This window comes from Coturnix japonica, chromosome 1 (genome assembly GCF_054131305.1).
Source record: "Coturnix japonica strain WE chromosome 1, WE-NBRP24, whole genome shotgun sequence".
Classification (NCBI taxonomy): domain Eukaryota; kingdom Metazoa; phylum Chordata; class Aves; order Galliformes; family Phasianidae; genus Coturnix; species Coturnix japonica.
Window position 1 is genome coordinate 146,030,490 of NC_140663.1, and position 20,700 is coordinate 146,051,189.

Below are 20,700 nucleotides of genomic sequence, written 5' to 3' on the forward strand. Positions count from 1 at the left end.
TTTTTTTTTTTGTATGTCACTGAAATTCTTCTTTATTAATACCACTTTTCAAGATGCTTCGTGACTTCAGTTTTCCTTTCTCCCTCATAAAATTCTTTCTCAAAAAAAATCAGTCTATAATTTTTTTTTCCTGTTACAGGGCTTTTTAATCGAGGAAAAATGTCTCTAGCTCTTCAAATGTCTACAAAATTAGCTAGCTGTTTTACTCTGAAGTCAAGATAAATCATCTTAAAAATCTTCTCAAAATTACAACACATTTAGCAAATATATTTCAGATGCTGAGAAATATCTCACAAAGACACATGAAGTAGTTTTTCTATATTTTTTACTGGCTTGTCCTTCCTTATAAATGCAGTCTGATTAGATAAAGAAGTTCATTCATTAAGGAATACACTATAACAGAGAGGAATTTAGTGCTACTGACGATATGGGTGACCAATATGTTAGACTGCAAAATGCCTGCAGCTGGCCAGCTGTGTCCTTGGTGGTGTGTAGAAAATGATGAAGATATTTAGTATGTGTAGTACATTACTGATCTTAATTTCATTCTCCTGTGCTCTCATATTTCTGACTTACAAATAGTTATGAGAACAATTCTTTATTATGAACAAGATTTATATAACCTTCCTTTTTTTTTACCCTTCATATTTATGGTTGCTGAGATGTGTGTTAATGGTCAGAAAAATTACATTTTTTTACTCTGTTTTCTGTTGTGTGTTGAAGTTTTTGCATTATTTTCATGTTTTCACAATAAATCCTAAAAGGTTTAACTTCTCTGCCACTTTTTGGAAGTGTGTATCAGAGCTTTATTTATTGTGTAGATGTCTAGAACTATGTATTAACCTATGCTTGTGAAATAGTAGAAATATAGAAACTTCCAGTATTCAGATAATGCCTTTGAGCAGGTACACTTTCAGATAGCAAAATGCTTAGATTACAGTTTGCTGGCAAGTTGCTAAAGCTTGCCCCGGTGGCGCAGTGGTTTAGGACATCGCCTTGCAACACTGGGGCCCGGAGTTTGAATCCCCCCTGTGGCGCAAGTGGTAGAAGTGCCGCTCTGCTACACAGAGGCTCGGAGCAATTCTGGGGGCTGGACTCGATGATCTCTAAGGTCCATTCCAACCCGCATGAGACTATGATACTATGATACTATGATAAGGTGGGATGAAAGCAAAAGAATTCATCCAGACTACAGACCTTTGCATGGACTATAAATTCTCACTCAGTATTTGTAAGAGTGATATTTTCACCTATCTAGTTCCATATTCTCAGTGTGACTAAAGAGTTAAGTTTATTCTGAGTAGAACCTAAGACTGATAATTGAGGAGTAATTTCATCATTTTTTGAAAACTGTGTGTGCATACATGTAGAGAGATTATATCTCCAGAGAGTACACTGCCTACAAAGCAACCACTCAAATACAATGGAAAAGTATCTAGGATTTGCCATGTACATAACAAGTTTTGTGAAAGACACAATATTTTTTTTCAGAATCATTGTTAATTTTCTCAGGAAGTATAGTATATGAATACATGTCTTGTCAGATATCAAAATCTAACATTATGTCTTTTTTTTTTTTTTTTTTTTTCCCTCCTCTCTTTTGTCTTTCTTTTTTGTTGTTTTTTGTTTGTTTGTTTGTTTGCTCTTCTACAGATGGGCCTCTTGGGCCAAGAGGATTAGCTGAAGCTACAGAGATGTGTACTCAAGAATGCCTGGTTTTGGGTCATTCAGATAACTGTTGGATGCCTCCCAGCCTGGGTCCATACCAACAGCCAAAGTCTCCTATGTCTACCTTTGCACCTCAGAAAGAGTGGGTTAAGAAGGACAAATTAGTTAATGGACACACACTGACCAGGACCTGGAAGGAAGATAGCAACAGAAACCAGTTCAGTGATCGAAAGCAGTATGGTTCCAGTGAGGGCCATTTCAACACTGGCAATCACATGACTGACATTCCTCTGGCCAACTTGAAGTCTTATAAACAGGTGTCAGGAGCTGCTGAGAGTCCAAAGGAGCACCAGCTATAAGAAATGGTTACTTTGGGCCAATGACTTTAGCCTACTTAGACTTGCTAATACTATGCGTGTGTCAGAGCTTTATGTACTGGGTAGATGTCTAAAACTATGCTTTGCCTAGCAGAGATATGCATATCTTTATGTTAGCACCATGGAAGATATGATGTTCTGCAAGACAAAAGAGTTCCTACTAGTTGTGTGGTTTTGTTAAATAGACATGATCAAACTCTGCAGCAATCTCTCCAGTCTGAGAATATTCTTTTGTTTTTGTTTGTTGGTTTTTTTGTTGGTTTGGTTTTTTTGACCCTGGACTGCTGCTATGAACAACAGAAGATGCATTTCAAAAGTGGGAAAGCAAGAAAGTTCATTGGATTGCAATGATTGAAAAGAATATCCAGTTAAAAAATCGTATTTTTGTTGTCATTGATCTATGCTGGGACCATTATACTTGAGAACATATTGCAAACAAAACAACTGAAACTGTAAACATTAAACCTACTGTGCTATTAATGCTAGTGGACACTTTTAAGTCAATTAGTGTTCAAATACTTGTAAATAGAAACAATTATTACTTACAAAATTGTGTACTTATAACATTCACTAGAAAAGATATGGTAGCATATTTCTGTGTTTCAAAGTTGATTTTTACTTTCTTTCATTTGCTTCCCATTGTTTTCCTTTCATTTTCAGTGATGATGTTTCTCTGTTAGTAATCTGTCTGACACACAGTGTTCCAAGGAACTATAAACACTTGTGTTAAAAAAAAAAAAGAAAAGAAAAAAGAAAAAGAAAAAAGAATAAGAAAAAAAAAACGGAAAAAAAAAAAAAAAAGAAGAAAAAAAAAAAAGGACTGATGAGGTGGAGAGAAGGGTGCTGGTAGAAAAGAGGGCAAGAAAAATTATTTTTTTTTTTCTTTCTAGTAGCAGTAAATGATCCTGGCATTAAGGTAGATTTTTATGATTATTATTATTTTCCAAATATTAAGCAGTGAAAGGATATATGTAAGGGCTTTAAAAAAATGCAACTTTTTTTTTTTTTTTTAAATATCTTTTAACTTCCATTCTGTTTCATAAAACAGGGAAACTGCAAAGCAGAGGAGTATTTAGATTTTTGTTGATACAGTGGGTAGGGGTGAAAGCTGCTAATTTGAAATCGTTGATCAAGTTAGCTGCAGTCTGGAATTTAATGAGTGGCAGCTGGCAGTGATATCAGCTGGAATTTTAAAGGAAATTATAAAGGAAGAAAATATAATAATCATGTTTTTTGAATGGGGCAAGTGTGTGTCTATACCTAAGACAGTTTGTATTGCTGAAACAGCAGCATTTGTGTGGATCTTCATCTGCGTTAATGTTGTAGTAACACAAGTGTTTTTAGACCATAGCCAGAGAATATTTAATGTGTTGTGCCTTCATGATGTAACAGAGCATTCTCCTGGTAGGCTAGTTGGGGTAAATAAAGGGTTAAATCTCTAATTATTGCTGTTTAGCTGTTTGTTATCATAGTTGGTCAATGCCTGGCAGGTAACAGTATTATGTCACCTCCGTCAAACCAGCAGAGTGACTACTAATGTTAATAAGATCTAAGTTGCACGCAAAGCAAATCCAAATCCAAACATTCTTAGATTGTTTTTGTTAAAGCATGACAGATTATTTACACAAATAAATAGCATGCAAAGTTAAAAAAAAAAAAAAGTCCTTGCAGAAAAAGAACAAAAATAAATAAAAATAAAAATCAAACACACAGAAGTTACTTATGCCACAGTGAAACATCAGTCTTAAAATAACAGTTAGATAACCTGAAGGTGATTTTGTTCTTACCACAAACAATTTTTTTTTTCCTTTATTCTTTTGTATATAGTAGTTCGCATTATTTTCTTCCTCCACAATATAAAAGGCATTAAATGGGTTAGGGGTGCATTGCTTATTGCAGTACTTATGTCAGTTTGTGAGGGGTGTTTGATGACTTTGACAGAATAAATATCTAACCAGTTATCCTTGTTACTGCTTTGCCAGTTCAACGTTATTTAGTTATTCGGCTCTTGCAATAAATGTTCTGAATTCCTGTTTGTGTTGTGTTAGTTCTTGGGCAGATGCCTAAGGGACATTTTTCCTATTAATTTCTTTCTTTCCTTTGTTATTTGTTTCTTTGTTTAATTCCAAATTTCCAGGTTTTTATTTAAGCATATCATGGTCCATTGATTCTTATAGATAGGTATTAGAAAGGAATATGCACAAATGATAAATGCAGAGGGCCATATTCTGTTGTTCCTGTAGTAAGTAGGAGTTTATTTGAAAGAAGTTCTATAAGTAGCATAAAGTTTTACTTACCCAGCACAAAAATGGCATAATCTGGCACAGATTCATTAGATATACATTAAACACGTGTAATAAGCATACTTGTGCAAGTCTTTGTACAGCTAGCATATGGAGAAGATAGCACTTACCACACCTCGGTGTTTCTTTTGAGAACAGAGAAAAAGTATTATCAAAACACAGCAAACACTTTCTTACAAGAAAGTGTGCAAGATTATATAATAACTTTTGTTGCAGCATGGTGGAGGAAAAAGAATAAGGCAAGCAATCTTGAAAATGAAGTAACAATAAAAGTAACCTATTTTTGAACATGCTGAGTTTCAAAGTGGTGGAGCGTCAAGTTCTATATTAAAAACAGAAATTCAATAATTATTTGCAAACTCAAATAACATCAACTATTTTAAATTTTCAGTGCCTTTTTAAACATATTGTATTTGAAAAAGAAATCTCTAAAGGACAGAAATTTCCTTCTTCACAAATAAGAACTCAGAATGATGTTAATAATGCCAGAGAAAGAGTACTTTTGCTGCCATCAACCTGTGTAGGAAGAGCACAAATAAATATGATTAAAATTTCTTGCAGGTAATATTTTTCCCATCTTATTATTACTTTTTTAATAGTTCTAAATATTTAAAGCCTCACCCAACTTTTATATACTTATCACATTTAAACATATAATATTAAAATCAAACAAACATGCAATAAATAAATAGATAAATAGATAAATAGATAAGTAAATACCTCTAGCACAGAGGATTCAATCCCATCTGTAAACCAAGGGGTTTCACAGCACCTGGAATTGGCTGTAAGACTGTATTCTAAATGCAATTATTCCCTTTGGTCAATCATCAATACTAGTACTGCTGTAAAAAACAAAACGAAACAAAACAAAAAAAACAACACAGAAATATAAGAATATATATATGTAAAGAAAAGTTAGATCTTGATTTAGTGATATTTGAGATAAGAGACTTTAAAAATAAAAAGCTAATCCCGCTGCAAGGAATTAGAAGGTGAACCTTACTGAAGCTTACTACATACCTTTGAAGTGAAACAAAACTTAAAATTACTGGTAACCTGGCATGATATGGATGCCTTTCTCATGCCAGTTCTAGCTTTGTTTCTTCAGCTAGGAAGATCGGGTGCCATTTATTTATTCTGATTTTATGTACACATTTACTACTAAAAAGATAAACAAAAGTTTTTGTTTTTGTTTTTGAAGTTTCATTATTTTTATTGTCACTGACCAGAGCTGTTTGTCCAAATAGAAAGTTATGGATTTAGTTAACCCTTAGTCTCTGTTTGTGTGAAACTCTTACTAGAGTTTTTAGAACATCTTTCCCAAGCAATTGTCTTGAAAGACAGAAATGCACATAGAGCAGAATTAAGGAGTATTTACGTTAAGGAGGACATCAGTTTTAATGGGCATGAAAACAGTGATATTCACATTATTTGTCCAGTGTGATGATTGCCTTTTAGCAAGTTATGAATAGGAATCATGATCAGAAAGAATCATTAGGACTTGAGCACAGATTAGACAAGCCTAATAAAGAAACTCAAAAATAGAATACATAAGAGACATAGACGAGGAATAGATATCAGTGTGAAAGTACTGCTGTGATAAATGCTGGTGAAGCTGACATGAGAAAGCAAAGAAACATGGAAAAGTGGTGCACAGTAGAGAGAAGTTTTATCTTGAGATGTTTTGGAAAAATAGAGGCACTTGTGGCTTTCACAAAATAGGATACAGTAAGAATCATAGCACATGACAACAGGTAATGTCATGCGACCCACGGGACTCATGACATGAAAGAAGGAATATGTGTAGTGTCTAACAGCCTTAGGCAGTAGTTTGGGATACCTCTACTAGTAGGTTACAAAAGTATTCCTAATGACATGGGAGCACTGCAGTGGTATTATATACAGTTCAGACAGAAGAACAAGTAGACTGTGGTAAGACTAATTGGCTGTGACCACAAAGTATTTACCTCATTCAGATGATAAATCTTCCTGATGGCATGTAGACTTGCCCTGAGTAAGATCAACAGTAAAAGTTCTCTTGAGCATGTGTGCTCATGGGTGCCAATTCAGATAGTGAAAGCAACTACATACTCACAACATCATGTATGAAAGCTCAGTTCTATCTTCTTTAATACAGTTAGGCATAATTGTGTTTCAAAACCTCAATTTTATTTAATTTATATGTTTGCAGTCCTTGCTGCTGAGAAGAAAATCTTCAAAATGGAAACCAATTCTGGAACTGTACATCGCGTTTTATTCCGTAGAAAATATGATACAATACTACTCAGAGATGTAAATCAGTTAAATATAGTGGAAACTCAAACTCAGAATGAATTAATATTAGATTTTTAATTTTCACTGCTGATCACTTCCATGGACGTTCCCATCAAATATAATTATCGCATAACACCACACCCAATTTTTGTTGTGTTTGTTGTTGTTGTTGTTTGATTTTGTTTGGTTGGTTGGTTTTGGATTCTCCTGTATTATACTTTATATAAAAAACCTTTTTTTTTTTTTTTTTTCATTTTCTTCTATTTTTTGTTTATTTATTTTATTTTTCAATCAATTAGGCATAGCAAGATCATAACATAAAGGAACAGGTTCTGACATTTCAAGCTATCATGAACCTCTTGTGAAGAAAAATGTCAGGATCTGGCCTATATTTACTAATAAAAATAGCAAATCCTTTAGTATGCAGTGAATTAGGAAATGCGTGAAATGAAACAAATCTGTAATCTCCAAAATGAGAAAATTCAATGTAATTGATTCATAAACCAAAATTAATGTTAATAAATGCAGAACTAGAAGCTTTTATTCATGTAGATACATCACTTCACTGAAGACTAATAGAATTTACATGCTAGTATGTATCCTTATCTTGCAAAATAGTCTGAGACAATTAATGCAGTTAATTTCTCTAAAACATAGCAGCAATCATCCTTTTGTAGAAGCTCAGCATTTCACAAGACTGCATCCACAGTGAGGATAATATCACAGACATGCATGCCATATGCTAAGTTTTGAAGTATGCAGTTCTGTAAGTGCAAGACTTCATGTCCATACCTACACTTTCAAGTTTTACGCTGCTACTTAATCCACAGAATCATAGAATCACCAACATAATTATCCAATAACAAAAGTATACCTTTAACTACCATAATGATCTCCATTTCTCATTGTGTATTAGAAAAAGAAAGAACTGAAGGAAATAAATGTCCCTTATCTTAAACACCATGACTTTTTTTTTTTATTTTTAAATCACAGCCATTTTTAAAATAACCTGTTGTGCCTAGGTATTGCAACACAGTCTAATATTGCATGGCATGTAAATAGATACCTTAATTATTCATAATGATATGATTATATATACACATATATATATAGACTATATATATATACTTAAATATTATCAGTCACATACTTACTCAGTATTATTTAATGGAATTTTGGGATTATTGATTTTGTTGTTTGATGTACTTTAAAATGTATGAAGCAGCATATTCTTAAGACTACCCTCACCAATGATTTTGATTATTTATTCATTAAATAAAGTGCTTTCTTTTGCTTGTTATAATCCTGTTTGTACAACCATGTGATAATGTTAAATGGGTAAGTACTGTACGGGAATTATAACTGTTTCTTCTTTTGTCTAAATATATACCTATAACAATATTTATTAGTGATATGAGTTTTAAGAATGTGTCTTTCTATGTGTTTACTATCTCCTTGCACATAATCTAGGTCAAAAGGAAAATTAATATAACATTTTCTCATGTAACTCTGAATGCCCCACTGACTTTTAAGTGTCTGTTTGTCTCTACTCACAAATGAAATCAGGATGCAATCAATACTTTGAATTAGCTCTAAAAATAAATGTGTAATAAAATCTGTAGGAATTGCTTATTACAGTTATAATAAATGAACATCTATTCTTCAGTTTTTAGGAAAATATAGAATAAGTCTCAAATGGGGGAGGGGTAGAGTCTGTACTCAAGGAATGCCATATACAGTAGCTGATTGAGAAATCTGATAAAGAGTCCAATTCCATCATTGTACTGTAGAGAGGACCAACTAGAAAAAGCTCAGACATTTCTTATAGACAAAACTGAAAACTGTTTTTGATGACTCTTAGTTACATTTAAATAAATGTGATTTTTTAATAATATTAATTAAAACAAGCTTGAAATTCACGAATATTACATGACAAAAGTCATCTTCTGCCTTTTCATCCAGTCCAGTATTCCACAGACAGGTTATTGTTTTCTTCCTTTCCTGTTGCTTTGAATGTTTTCTAGAGAGGTGCCGCAGTACCATAAAATGGTATGCAGGACCTAAGGCAGTTGAGGTTTCCTAGTTTATACCCACACTGGACATTTCTGTTTTGTATTCACATTCTTTTGAGAAATTCTAATTTTAAATGATACGTACAAATATCACTCAAATGTATACATTAAAAAATGTTTCAACTTGAGAAATATGTATGAAGACCAGAAATAACAAATGATTTCAATAACTAAGGCTAATGAATTTTGAGTATCAAATTGTTAAAAAATTAGTCACAGATAGCTTGCAAATTATCCATAAGCTAAAATTAGTAAAAAAAATATGTTACCAATTTGCAAAGACAAACAAACGAAAAAGACAATACACAATTGATTGCTTTTACATTAACTACTCTGACATTTCTATCATCTTTCTCACCTCTCTCCCCCCATAAAAAAGATCATAACTGATAAAGATGTAGTAGAAAACAATAGATTTATTTCCATGTGTGACATTATACAGAAAGATATAGGTTATAAAAACAGTTGTGCTTTCACCTGATATTTAAATTAATTCAAAGTAACATTAAAGAATTTTAGTCAGATGAAAATAAAAATCCAGATATGTATGAATAGTACTTATTTACTTTTTTTCTATTGCAATTCACTGTTTAATTATTGCGTAATGGGTACAAAGGTAGCTGCAAAAGTGACATCTTCTACTTATTACCAGTAAAGCTACAACAGATACAAGGACTACAATAACACATTTGGTAGAGCAAATTCTCAGCCACAAAGTACTATTTTTCAATATATTTGCCACTGTTAGCTATGCATTTTCACTGTCAGTGAACAAGAGCCTTCATACAGCACACTTAAGTCTGCAACAGGTCTCTCTCACCACCCAACACCTCACTGTGCACACATCCAATCTTTGGTCTCCATAGACATTCAGCAACCATAGATGAAAGTCATTGGGTGCAATTATTTCTTCATGAAGGAATTCAGTGTCACACCTTTGCTTCATATGCACTTCCATGTTAGATGCCATTTTGTTAGACTGCCACTCTGCTGCTATCTGTCACATACAAAACAAAAAACCCAAACAAACAAACAAACAAAAAAACAAAAACAAACAAACAAACAAACAAAACAAAAAAAAACTGCAATGGAATACTGGTGGAAAGGTTCAGCATTTAATTCCATGCTACAGATATCTGCCTCTGATGTTGTGAGACAACATAATGAAATAGGAGGCATTACATTTGGTTCAGACCTCCTATTATATCCTTCTTAGTACTGAGTAAAGAAATTGTTAAAAGAGAGCAATTTCAGGTTTATACCTATTGCTTAATATTATTTTTATAATGCTATTTTATAATTTGTTTTCTTTTGGAAAGTTTGTATTTATTTATTTATTTATTTATTTTAAGACTGTTTTCCGATAGTAGTATTTACCACAGGGAATGGCATAGGTTTGTTCTTTTACTGCATGATCTTGTACTCCTAGGACACTTAAGCTATCTTCAATAAGAAGTTACTTCTACATTATTGATAAAGATCATGCATAATTACTGTCCACCATGTGGTGTTAAGCCCCCAGGAGAAAAATGAAAAAGAAAAGAAGGCAACCGCATAAAGATAAGTTGTTTTCTTTTTCACATGCAAACACACCCACACAAATCCAACAATCCTGAACTTTGTTCTGAAAGCAAAATGTATGAAAGCCCATAAGTTTAGCCAGAACTGCATACTTACATTGACTGATTCAGCAACACACTGATTCAGCTTGTTTTCTTCTTTTGAAACCACATTGGAGGAAATTATGCACAGTTATACTTCCTGATGGGTCTAAACTTTATTCTGCAATTTTATTGAAGCATGATAAGTCTATGGACTGGTGCAGGATACAATCTTAGATAAGTCTTGGGTTTCTTAGTTTTAGGTGCACAAGGAAGAAACCTTTAAAGTAACCTCAAGGTTCCTAAATTATAAATGGTTATGTTTTAAACTTTAGGAATATTAACCTTTATCCTCAAGTTTATAAAATAGCTCTCTGCTACGTAGGGAATCAGGGAGCAGAACTTATTCTAAACTTAGTAGCTAAAAGCTGTCTCTGGATGCTTTGCCATGAAAAATAATTTATCACTAATATGGAAAACATGAAAAACTATCAAGAAAATGATGATGAAAGAGAATAAAGCTAATATGTGCATGTAATTGTTAAAAAAAAAAACAAAACAACAACAACAACAGCAACAACAAAACAAAAAACTTTGTGGAAGGATGTGAGAAAGATGTGTAAAAACATATAATTGCAGACAAATGCATTGTTAATATTACTTTTTTATTCTGTTTTGTTTTGTTTTGTTTTGTTTATAAGACAATATTTGTTTTGTTTATAGACAATATTCTATATGCATAGATGTATAAATATACATCCCATCAATATCTGGTTCTTCTGTAGGGAGTTCAAGGAAATGTAATTTCTCTGCAATTTTAGACGATCAAATGCTTGATTACTGTTTATAACAGGCTTGTAGTCATAGACTGTAATTCTTTGGTCCTGAACAATTGCATAATTACTAAATCAACTATATTAGCATTGGGAGTATTCATGGATGATTTCAAAAGGGACAGTACTGATTTAATGAGGTCTCAGACTGTATGTTTCCAAAATTACTGAAATTCTGCTTAACACTCATTGATGTTTTGGTGTGTTTGAACCAATACATCAACCAACTGCTAAACCAAAGAAGTATTTAAAAATAAAAACAAAACAAAGCAAAAAAATTAGACTGCATTTTTCAGGATATACAGCTCTCAAAACACTATTTCCTGTCTAGTTTCCAATAATCTGGCTGGCTGTATTATGGACTGGTTGATGCTGAATCTACTAAACATTTAAAGATGTCATTTGCACCAGTACTTCTTGTATTTCAGTGCAAGAATAAATATGATAATAAGTCCATTGACAAAGAGTAGCTATTCTCAATTTATTGTTCTACTCCCACATTAGCTACCCTTTTATTTTATTTTATTTTATTTTATTTTATTTTATTTTATTTTATTTTATTTTATTTTATTTTATTTTATTTTATTTTATTTTATTTTATTTTATTTTTTTTCCATAATAGGCAGTAGCTGATCAGATCCTGAGATTGTGAAGCGGGTATTTTTCCAAAATGAATAGTTGTGAGTTCTGTCTACAGAGAAATTTGTAACATTTTGTGTAAATCTATTTTTTGTAGTTGTTGTTCTTTAAGGTATCTATTCTGCAAAGGACCCTATATTAAAAACTCCCTTTGATTTCAGTGGGAGACAGATTAGTTCAAACAGCAGTTTTCATGTCAGTGGTCATTACACCAAATGAGGATGAAAGGGTATGTCAGTCATGGAATTCTTAACCTTATATGCCCCCAAGTATTAATGCTGTGTAACTGACAATTACTTTACATTGAATAGTGAAAAGGAATAGCTTAGAAAGATCAACACCAAATTACAGAATGTGACTGTAGATACCTCAGCACTACATCTTCCTATGGGTACTAAAATTAGCCGCTGACTCCATCAGCTTTAATTTTAAGTGTTTACAAATGTAGGCTTTGCATACATTCAGGAGTTCTACTGTTTTGTCAGCAAGCTGTTCCACTGACTTAGAGAAAGTTTGATTCACTGAGATGTCCATAAGATCTAATTAATTAGTCCCTTATCCTCAAAACAGGACATCCAAGACTGTAATGTGTTTTTGTTTTTTTTTTTCCTTTTGTTTCCCCCCCACCCCCCACCCCCAAAACGCAGACTGTATATGCTTCTTATGCTTCCCATGTTCTGCCATTCATCTTTTGAATTCTGAGTATTCAAAATAACAATGCAGTAACAGCTCAATTTAAATACAAGTTAACAAATCTACTACATACTTTCTGAAATACTTGACTTCATGCAACTGATTCAACTAAATAGATATCATTCTGAAATATATATCCATTTTTTAATATCAGTCCTGCTACTAAGCAGAAGTTTTACACACCCATTTGGCAAGTGTCTGGGGCATCAGCTGTTGTGACACTCCAACTCTTGTTAAAATGTCAGGACAAATGAGGGATAGACATTTCCAATAAAGATACAGTAAAGATACAGTCAACAGTCAAACTAAAGAATGGGTGGAGTGAAGAACTACAGCCTGAGATGCTCATACCCAGCCAAGATCTCCCACAGTGCTTGAATTAAAAATATATGCATACAACACTGCAGAAGTTCTTTCAAATGAGTCCAAGCAATTTCTTTTATCCTTCCCTGCAGCTTCCATTACATATATGTTGCCTCCCAAAGTCTACGAACATAGATTTGTGACATTTCTAGAGAAGTGCCACCCAAACAATTTTCCCTCAAGCCCTCCGCATTACAGATAGTGTTACTAATACTGGTTGGAGTTCCCACAGTATCAGATGTTACTACAGTAAGGAAGGAAAGACTAGCACAACTCAAGGAAGAAGTAGATAGATTTAATGAGCAATTCAGCCTACATGAAGGCAGCAGTAAGATACTCAGAAGGAAACAGTATAACCACCACTGACTGGTAACTTGTCTTCTGCTGCACAAGAACCACCAGATTCTTTCAGTTAGTGAAAGTGGCAACTGATAAGCAACATGAAGCCTCTTTCCCTTTGTATGGATATTTTTGTTTGCATCAGGTCTTTCATTATTTAGTATTTCTTACATGAAGAGGCAGTGAGCCCGATTAAAATCAGAAACAATAGCACAAAAAATAACAGAACAGCATTAAAACAAATGCTTACATGATGATGGGACTGGATTATTTTATCCCAGGGGGGAAAACAAAAACAAAAAAAACAAAAGAAAAGAAAAAACACTATGTAACACTGAAAAACTTGGTACTCTCCAGCTTCTGAGCAAAGGCCTACATTCCTCTGAGGAAGATAAAGAGAGGGATTTTGCACATTATAACGAGCAATCTGAGTGGACTGTGAGCCATTATTTGTTCTTAGAAGGGCATTGTATTGCTTTTAAAAAAGAAAGTAACAAAAAAGAAACAAATATTAATAATAATAATAATAAAAACAAAACAACAACAATAAAACTAAACCAAAACAACTACATTAATCTAAAGAGACCAGAATGAGCACCTTCAGAAAGGAGGAAAAAAACAGTCCTCTTTCTGTTTCTGCTCTACTGCAGAATCTCCTGTTATATCCAGAGTGAGTGACACATTTTAGCAAATCTCAGACTTCATAATCCGGTAGGACCTTCTCCACACTGAATCTTTGTAAACTTTCTAGAAAGAGTGTTCTATTTCTTTCCTTTAGATGCTCAGGCATCACAGATTGTGCGAGAATTTGAAGCTCAGGAAAGATGACTTTAACTGTTTCATTGCTTTCTGTACATCAACCTGACATCAGTGCAGGCAATACTTCTATATTTGGTTGGGAAGATCATGTTTTACAAATATATCACTTGGTGCATGCTTGTAGATAATTGCACAAAGCAGCTGCTTTCACTAAGTCTGGGGGTGAGATGAATGTGTCTATCTGTAAAGAGAAAAGAAAAAAAAAGAGAGAGAGAGGGAGAGTGAGAGAGAAAAGAAAACTGTTACGCTTTATGGTTTTGTTCTTGTTTTAGCTAAGATCAGGATCGATGTCTTCTGTGACGTCTGCAACTTTTAATGGACCAAGAAGACTTGCCAGTACTAAACCTTGTGAATTTTAGTACAGATGTTTTTACTCCCACTCAAAAAGAGAAGAATCTCTCTCAATAAGAGAAGAAAAACTACTCCAAAGAAGAAGGAATGTGCAGCCTACTTTTTGGACAACAGGTGGACTGCTGTATATAGACTATACAATTAAGTTCGTCCTCAGAAATCTGAGAGATTGCATGGTGACCCAGAAATGAAGCCTAGTTCCTGAATGTGTCAGTTATTGTGCTTAATTCAAAATTTCAAGAGGTGATAATATGCTGGGAGGCTTTCATTTACAGAATTTCATTTACAGAAGTATTTCTTGAGTTGAGCATTGACCCATAGTACTCCTGAGCTTCACTGGAGTATGAGTAGGTCAGAACTTCCCAAACATATCAATGCACCAACATAAAAATCACCAACCCAAGATGATGGACATCACGATATATTTAGGTCATCACTTTTTTGACCTTTCCAATTGTTAGTTATGTTCTTTGCCTTGCCCATGCATAGCAGCTTCTCCTTTCCTTGCACTGTCTGACCTTAGAATCCCACACAAATTCTGTGTAATTAATTACATTAGACACATATTCCAAGATTCAACCTTGAATTTCCATTAAAGCCTGCAATTATTTGTTAACTGTCTTTACGTATATAATCAGTACTTCTTCTATGACATTCAACTCCAGTCCCCACAAAATCTGTGTTCTTTGTTTAGACATTTGTCACTGTAATTCAAATACCAGGATAGGAATGCACGTTTGCAGACTAAGAAGCAGCAGAATCCTAGCAACTCCTAAAGGCATCTTTTTAGACAATCTTGATTGGTACTCAGAGCCCAAGAAAATAATAATAATAATAATAATAATAATAATAATAATAATAATAATAATAATAATAATAATAATAATAATGGACATGTAGCCAGAGAAAGCATTTTGTGAATATATCTGGAAATGGGATGTTAACTGCAGTGTGTATGAAACTACTGAATAGCAGATGTGATAGAGACTGTGTTGTTATCTTCTGAATTTGGATTTCTAACTGGAAAATTATTCTGCATATATATATATATATATATATATATATATATATATATATGTGCAGAAGATATATACATACATATTTTTCGCAGTGTGCATGCAAATGCCAAGAAAACAAACAAACAAACAAACAAACAAAACATTTGTTACAAATCTGATAAGTACTAGAATATCTTCAGCCCTGTGGGAGATTTACTTTTAGACATATTAATCACACTTATTGTGGCTATTGTGGCCATTATTTGTGACCACTATTGTGACCATTATCTGCTTGGGGCAGAGTGGCTGGATGACTCAAAGAGGAAAGGAACCTGGGGGTGTTGATCGATGCTCAACTGAACATGAGCCTACAGTGTGCCAAGGTGGCTAAGAAGGCCAACAGGATCCTGGCCTGTATAAGAAATATACGGGAGCAGAGAGGTGATCATCCCTCTGTACTCAGCTCTGGTGAGGCCGCATCTTGAGTACTGTGTTCAGTTTTAGGCTCCTCACTAGAAGAAAGACATTGAGGCCCTGGAACTATTTATTTAGTCAAAGTTTAATGCATCCTAAGCACCTTCTGATTCTTAATTTACCGTTTATTTTTAAAGCTAAAAATAGAATAAAATTAATCAATAAATTAATTAATTCATGATTTACATACAGTGAAAAGACAATATGTATACTTTCCTGCACAGACTCATTTGAACTGTATGTTATTAGCCATATATATAAGCCATAGAAACAGTATTTTTGTTGTTGTTGCTGTTATATTGAAGAGATTTATTGTAAATCCATAAAGCAACTGAGGTCATACACAAATGTACAAGTTAATTCTATGTATTCTGAGATACTGAAAACTTGATCTCAAATCAAATAAAATTAATTCAAACTTTTCTATCATACTTTAAAAGGGAAAAATACTTTTCCCACGCAACTTCATTAAAGTATTTTATTTAAATTCCATTTGAAATTATTTTTACTATAATTCAATCTAGGCTTTAAAATTAATATAGAAACATTCACTTTGTCTTGCTTCAGCTGCAATTTATGCAGATATTTAAGACTAAATGTTTTCATTACTTAAATGAGAGACAATACCTACTAGGTGTTTTTTTTTACAAAAGAAATTATTCTTTGAAAACAACTATTGTTTAATTATTATTTTATTATTATTATTATTGTTGTTGTTATATTGTCCTTCAGGAGTGAAGAAAATCTCATTTTTTTTCAGAATTAATTTAAGAGCTGAAAAAAAAAATAAAAATAAAAACAATTTAAAACAAAGCAGAACTGTGGTAATGGAATGACATTTTTTACCACTAATTTAAAATGTACTCCTAAGTGCTGTTGATTTTACTTTTAATGTATTTTTTTTTTCTTAATATAGGTGCAGTGGATGTTCTCAGGTAAGCAGGATCGCTAATACCAGGAGCGCCTTTGTTCTCTGGTTAAGATTTGTTCTTCTGCCTCCATTGGAGAGCCAGATCTAGTCAGATTAATTCTCACATCCATCACTCTGTATTGAAACCAAATGCATAGGTTAGTATGGAACAGTAGCGGCCTTTTTGCAGGGTGCGTCTGTCCTCAACAACTTAGAAGAATCTTGCATGGTCCTGCTAGTAACTTTAAGTTCAGTTGTGTCTCTTCAACTAGAACTGCCTTGTACAGTCCTACTGCTTTTGCTATTCACATTGATTTTTATTCCTTGAAGTTGTATTTCAGTGTGTCCGTGAAGTGCCTCATCTGGCTGTTCTGGCTGTGGTCTCTTTCTTCAAGTCCGCAGCTCAGCAGCTGCTGCAGGATACCAGTGTCTTTTACCCTACACATGTGACCAGCCTAGTGCAGCTGTTCTATGATGATCATGGCTGTACTCCCTGGAACGTAGCACTGCTCTGAAACTTTCTTACTGAAAATTTTATCTTGCCATCTGATGCACAATATGGTCCACAGATGGTGCAGATGACATTTGTCTAGAAGTCATATATGTCACTACCAGTCCATGTCTTCAAACCATTCAGCAAATTGCTGCTTTGTAGATTTTTAATGTGGTCTACCATTTAACACCCAGCTGATGTTCGACACTGAAATAACCTATATCTTGAACCTCATGGTACAATGCAAAAAGTTGTGTTTTATGCTGGACTTTTTTGAAGATATAATAATAAAATAGTATTGCTTTCTTCTAAAGGTGTTTTTTTGTTTGTTTGTTTGTGTTTTTGTTTTTTTGTTTTGCTTTGTTTTGTTTTTGTTGTTGTTGTTTTGTTTTTGTTTGTTTGTTTGTGTGTGTGTTTGTTTATTTGTTTTGTTTTGTTTTGTTTTTCCTTTATCCAGGCTTCCAATATTTAAAATAGGAAATATTACCCTTATTCACAAGTAAGGGGAAATTCACAGGTTTGCTATGAATTTGTAGTTAGCTTGTACACAGCATTTGGGTTGCTTATCTCTTGCTATAAACTAGCAAATGTCTCATGTAAGGGCCAGACTTCAATTACAGCAGGCAATAGGGAGTTAAATGTCTAATGAATTTGAGTGTACAGATAAAGAAGCAGGCTTACACTGACAGAGGGCATCTGCTTATATATAACAAGTGCTAAGTATAACTAAGGGTATAGGACTTATCAAACACGCTAATATCATTCAGGACAATAAAAATATGGGAAAATTTATATATATATATATATAGAGAGAGAGAGAGAGAGAGAGACATATATATATAGAGAGAGAGACATATATATATATATGTCTCAATAGATATAACATCTTTGCTTTATCTACAGAGAAAACTTATGACTTAATGCAAAAGCTCCTTCTCATTTGCTGCCTTCCATCCATTCCTTTGCATTTGAAAGGGCAATCACATGCATTCCTTCACATTTGAAAAGGTAAACAGCAAAAAGTTGAGATCACATAGAGTCCAAAACTTTAATTGCCTTATCACCTGTCTGGCTTCAGTTTTGGTAACTGTTAACATGGTAACTGTAACATGGTAACTCCTCTTCTATTAGCCAGATGGATGAAATACTTCTGCAGTAAACCTCATTCCTGTAGTGATTTTTCATGTGTGCGGACATATACTCCAGAAAAAGGAAGAATAGTCTGGAAGCACAGCCCTGTCCTTTTTCTATCCCATTGGAATTAAAGGATAAATATTATTTGCTTTTATTTCAAAAGTCTAAGACAGAAAAGAACAGAAAATCCTCTTTGTCTAAAATATTCCCCAGACTTATTTTTGATGGAATTTATTTCATCTTTTTTATCAGTTTTTATGGAAGAGTGTAGAAGATTGATTGCAACTTCAAATTAAGTTATGCAAATTCATTAATGGTATATACAACAAGTTGTTGTTGTTGTTCTTGTTGTTTGTTTGTTTGTTTTCTCTGGGCTTATTACAATCTCCATATTGCTAGGGTTTAAAATTTGACATACAGAAAATTCTGAGGGGCCATGTTGTTCTCTTTTGGACTGAAGTTAACTTATCTGATTATAATGTATATTATAGTGGGTGACTAGACTTGACTGATGTTGTAGGTAATGGTGCTGCTAAACTACATACTGATGCCAGAGAACTTTTCATATTGCAACATTTTCTGTTTCATTTTAAGGTTTCCTTCTTTTATTTTTCTAATTTTTTAAATTACAAACCAGTAAGCTTCCAGTGCACATAATCTCACTGACTAATGTGCCTTTTTTTCTCTGAATCTCCTCATTTGTGTATATTTGTTAATTCCCACTGAAGTTCTTGTCTTCTCTAAGAAAGCACATGCTAATTAAACTGGCTTAACTAGTGTATGGAATCACGTAGGTTCCTGCCAGTTCCTCTGCAAACTATCATACTGCATCCAGTTCTTTCCTTGAAATTGGCCATTTGAAAGTGTTACTCAGATTTGGGCATTAGATTGTTTACCATTTAGTCCAAACAATTAAGGAATGCCAATGCTAATAATGTCCAGTGTAAGACTATTTGATTATTTCCAGTTTGGCAATGGATCTCTCCTTTTTTTTTTTTTTTTTCTCTCTGTGAAGGAAAAATATATCCTATCTCCTAAATACCAAATTACTCACAATAGCCTTTAATCCTTATCCCATTACAAGTCTCCTTAAAGGCTTCATAAAAAGTCCTTCACAGAATAATGCCTTGATACCCTGAAGGAAGTCTAAGTACTGCTTCGTCTTTATTATTTTGATGGCATAGCTGGAAACATTTGCCTCACTTTGTACTCTCCACAAAATTTAAAGTGAGTTGACAGAGAAAAATAAAAAACAAAGAGCTTCCTAAAACGTAAAATAAATCATTAACCACTTACTCCTGTAGAGACTATGTTGTTTTTCAGTCTTTCTGCCCTTTGGAAAACAAAACTAAATTCTATCCTCCATCTCCTACTCTCTATTAAATATTGCAGTAGTGAGACAGTTTCTCATTAGGAATGAACAAAAATATCTGTAAGTAACATTTCCCTTCTTTTTCCTTCCATCCTCCGATGTCCAAATCCAGCAGTAAGCGAAGGGACTTCCAAGTGCAACTATTTCAAATAGATTGAAATTCTTCTGTAAGTACATAACAAGTCTATTTTTCTCCCTGAGGATTTATTAATTTAAAAATTCTCTGTATGCATTTGTTTGTTTCTACTAGAAAAATAGCCTCAAAGGACATGCTAGAGATTTACAGCACAAATAGCTCTTCCTGCAGGGAAACAGTACTGTTAACTGAAGAATAACATAGGTCATCGCACATGGGTTTAACACTCATTTCTGATGCTTGATGTTCAAGTAAGTAAAGGTCTAGCTGATACTGTTATGGGACATTTTGATTGATTACTTTCCAAAATTCTTTAAGTGATATTTTCTGTTTTAGCACACAGATTTAAGTTTGATTGTTAAAACAAAACATAATTTTTTTCAAAAGCCACAGCCACTGCAGTATTACTAAATTATCTATGTCACATATTCCTACCACTTTGTTTCTAATCATGTGGTTTATACTACATTAAGCTTGACAGATGCATTGTGTAGACTTTTCAAATATCAAGTTTGGTAGGTTACTTTTGCTCCAGAAACCAAGAAAAGCTCCTTCCTTGGAAAATGAAGCAATTGTTTCATGAGGAAGTGAGCTACTGAGGATTCCTATATTGTGACCTATGGAGCAAGACACAGAACATCTGGAAATAAACTTGTGCTGACTAAGTGTGCTAAAGATTCGATAGATCAGCAAGTTTTATGCTACGTATACATAAATTCTAAAGTGCTGGGAAAAGTACTGTCAATTTAAATGAGTTTAAATTATGTTTATATAGTTTAATATATTTTACAGATATTTGCAGTCTTGTTTAGAGGACCACCTTGAAGATGACCTTTTTTTCCTATCATAAT

The 20,700-nt window shown here is 33.4% G+C and overlaps 1 protein-coding gene across 4 annotated transcripts in view; it reads left to right on the plus strand.

Annotated features, from left to right (window-relative positions):
* Window positions 1-8,023, plus strand: part of PCDH9 (protocadherin 9) — a 682,018-nt gene extending 673,995 nt beyond the window's left edge. For all 4 annotated transcript variants that reach the window (XM_015851665.3, XM_015851668.3, XM_015851667.3 and 1 more), the window contains one exon: window positions 1,654-8,023. In XM_015851665.3, the coding sequence (XP_015707151.2) occupies window positions 1,654-2,027 (374 nt within the window). In that variant the 3' untranslated portion in view covers window positions 2,028-8,023. The remainder of the gene's footprint in view (window positions 1-1,653) is intronic.
* Window positions 8,024-20,700: the final 12,677 nt, after the last annotated feature.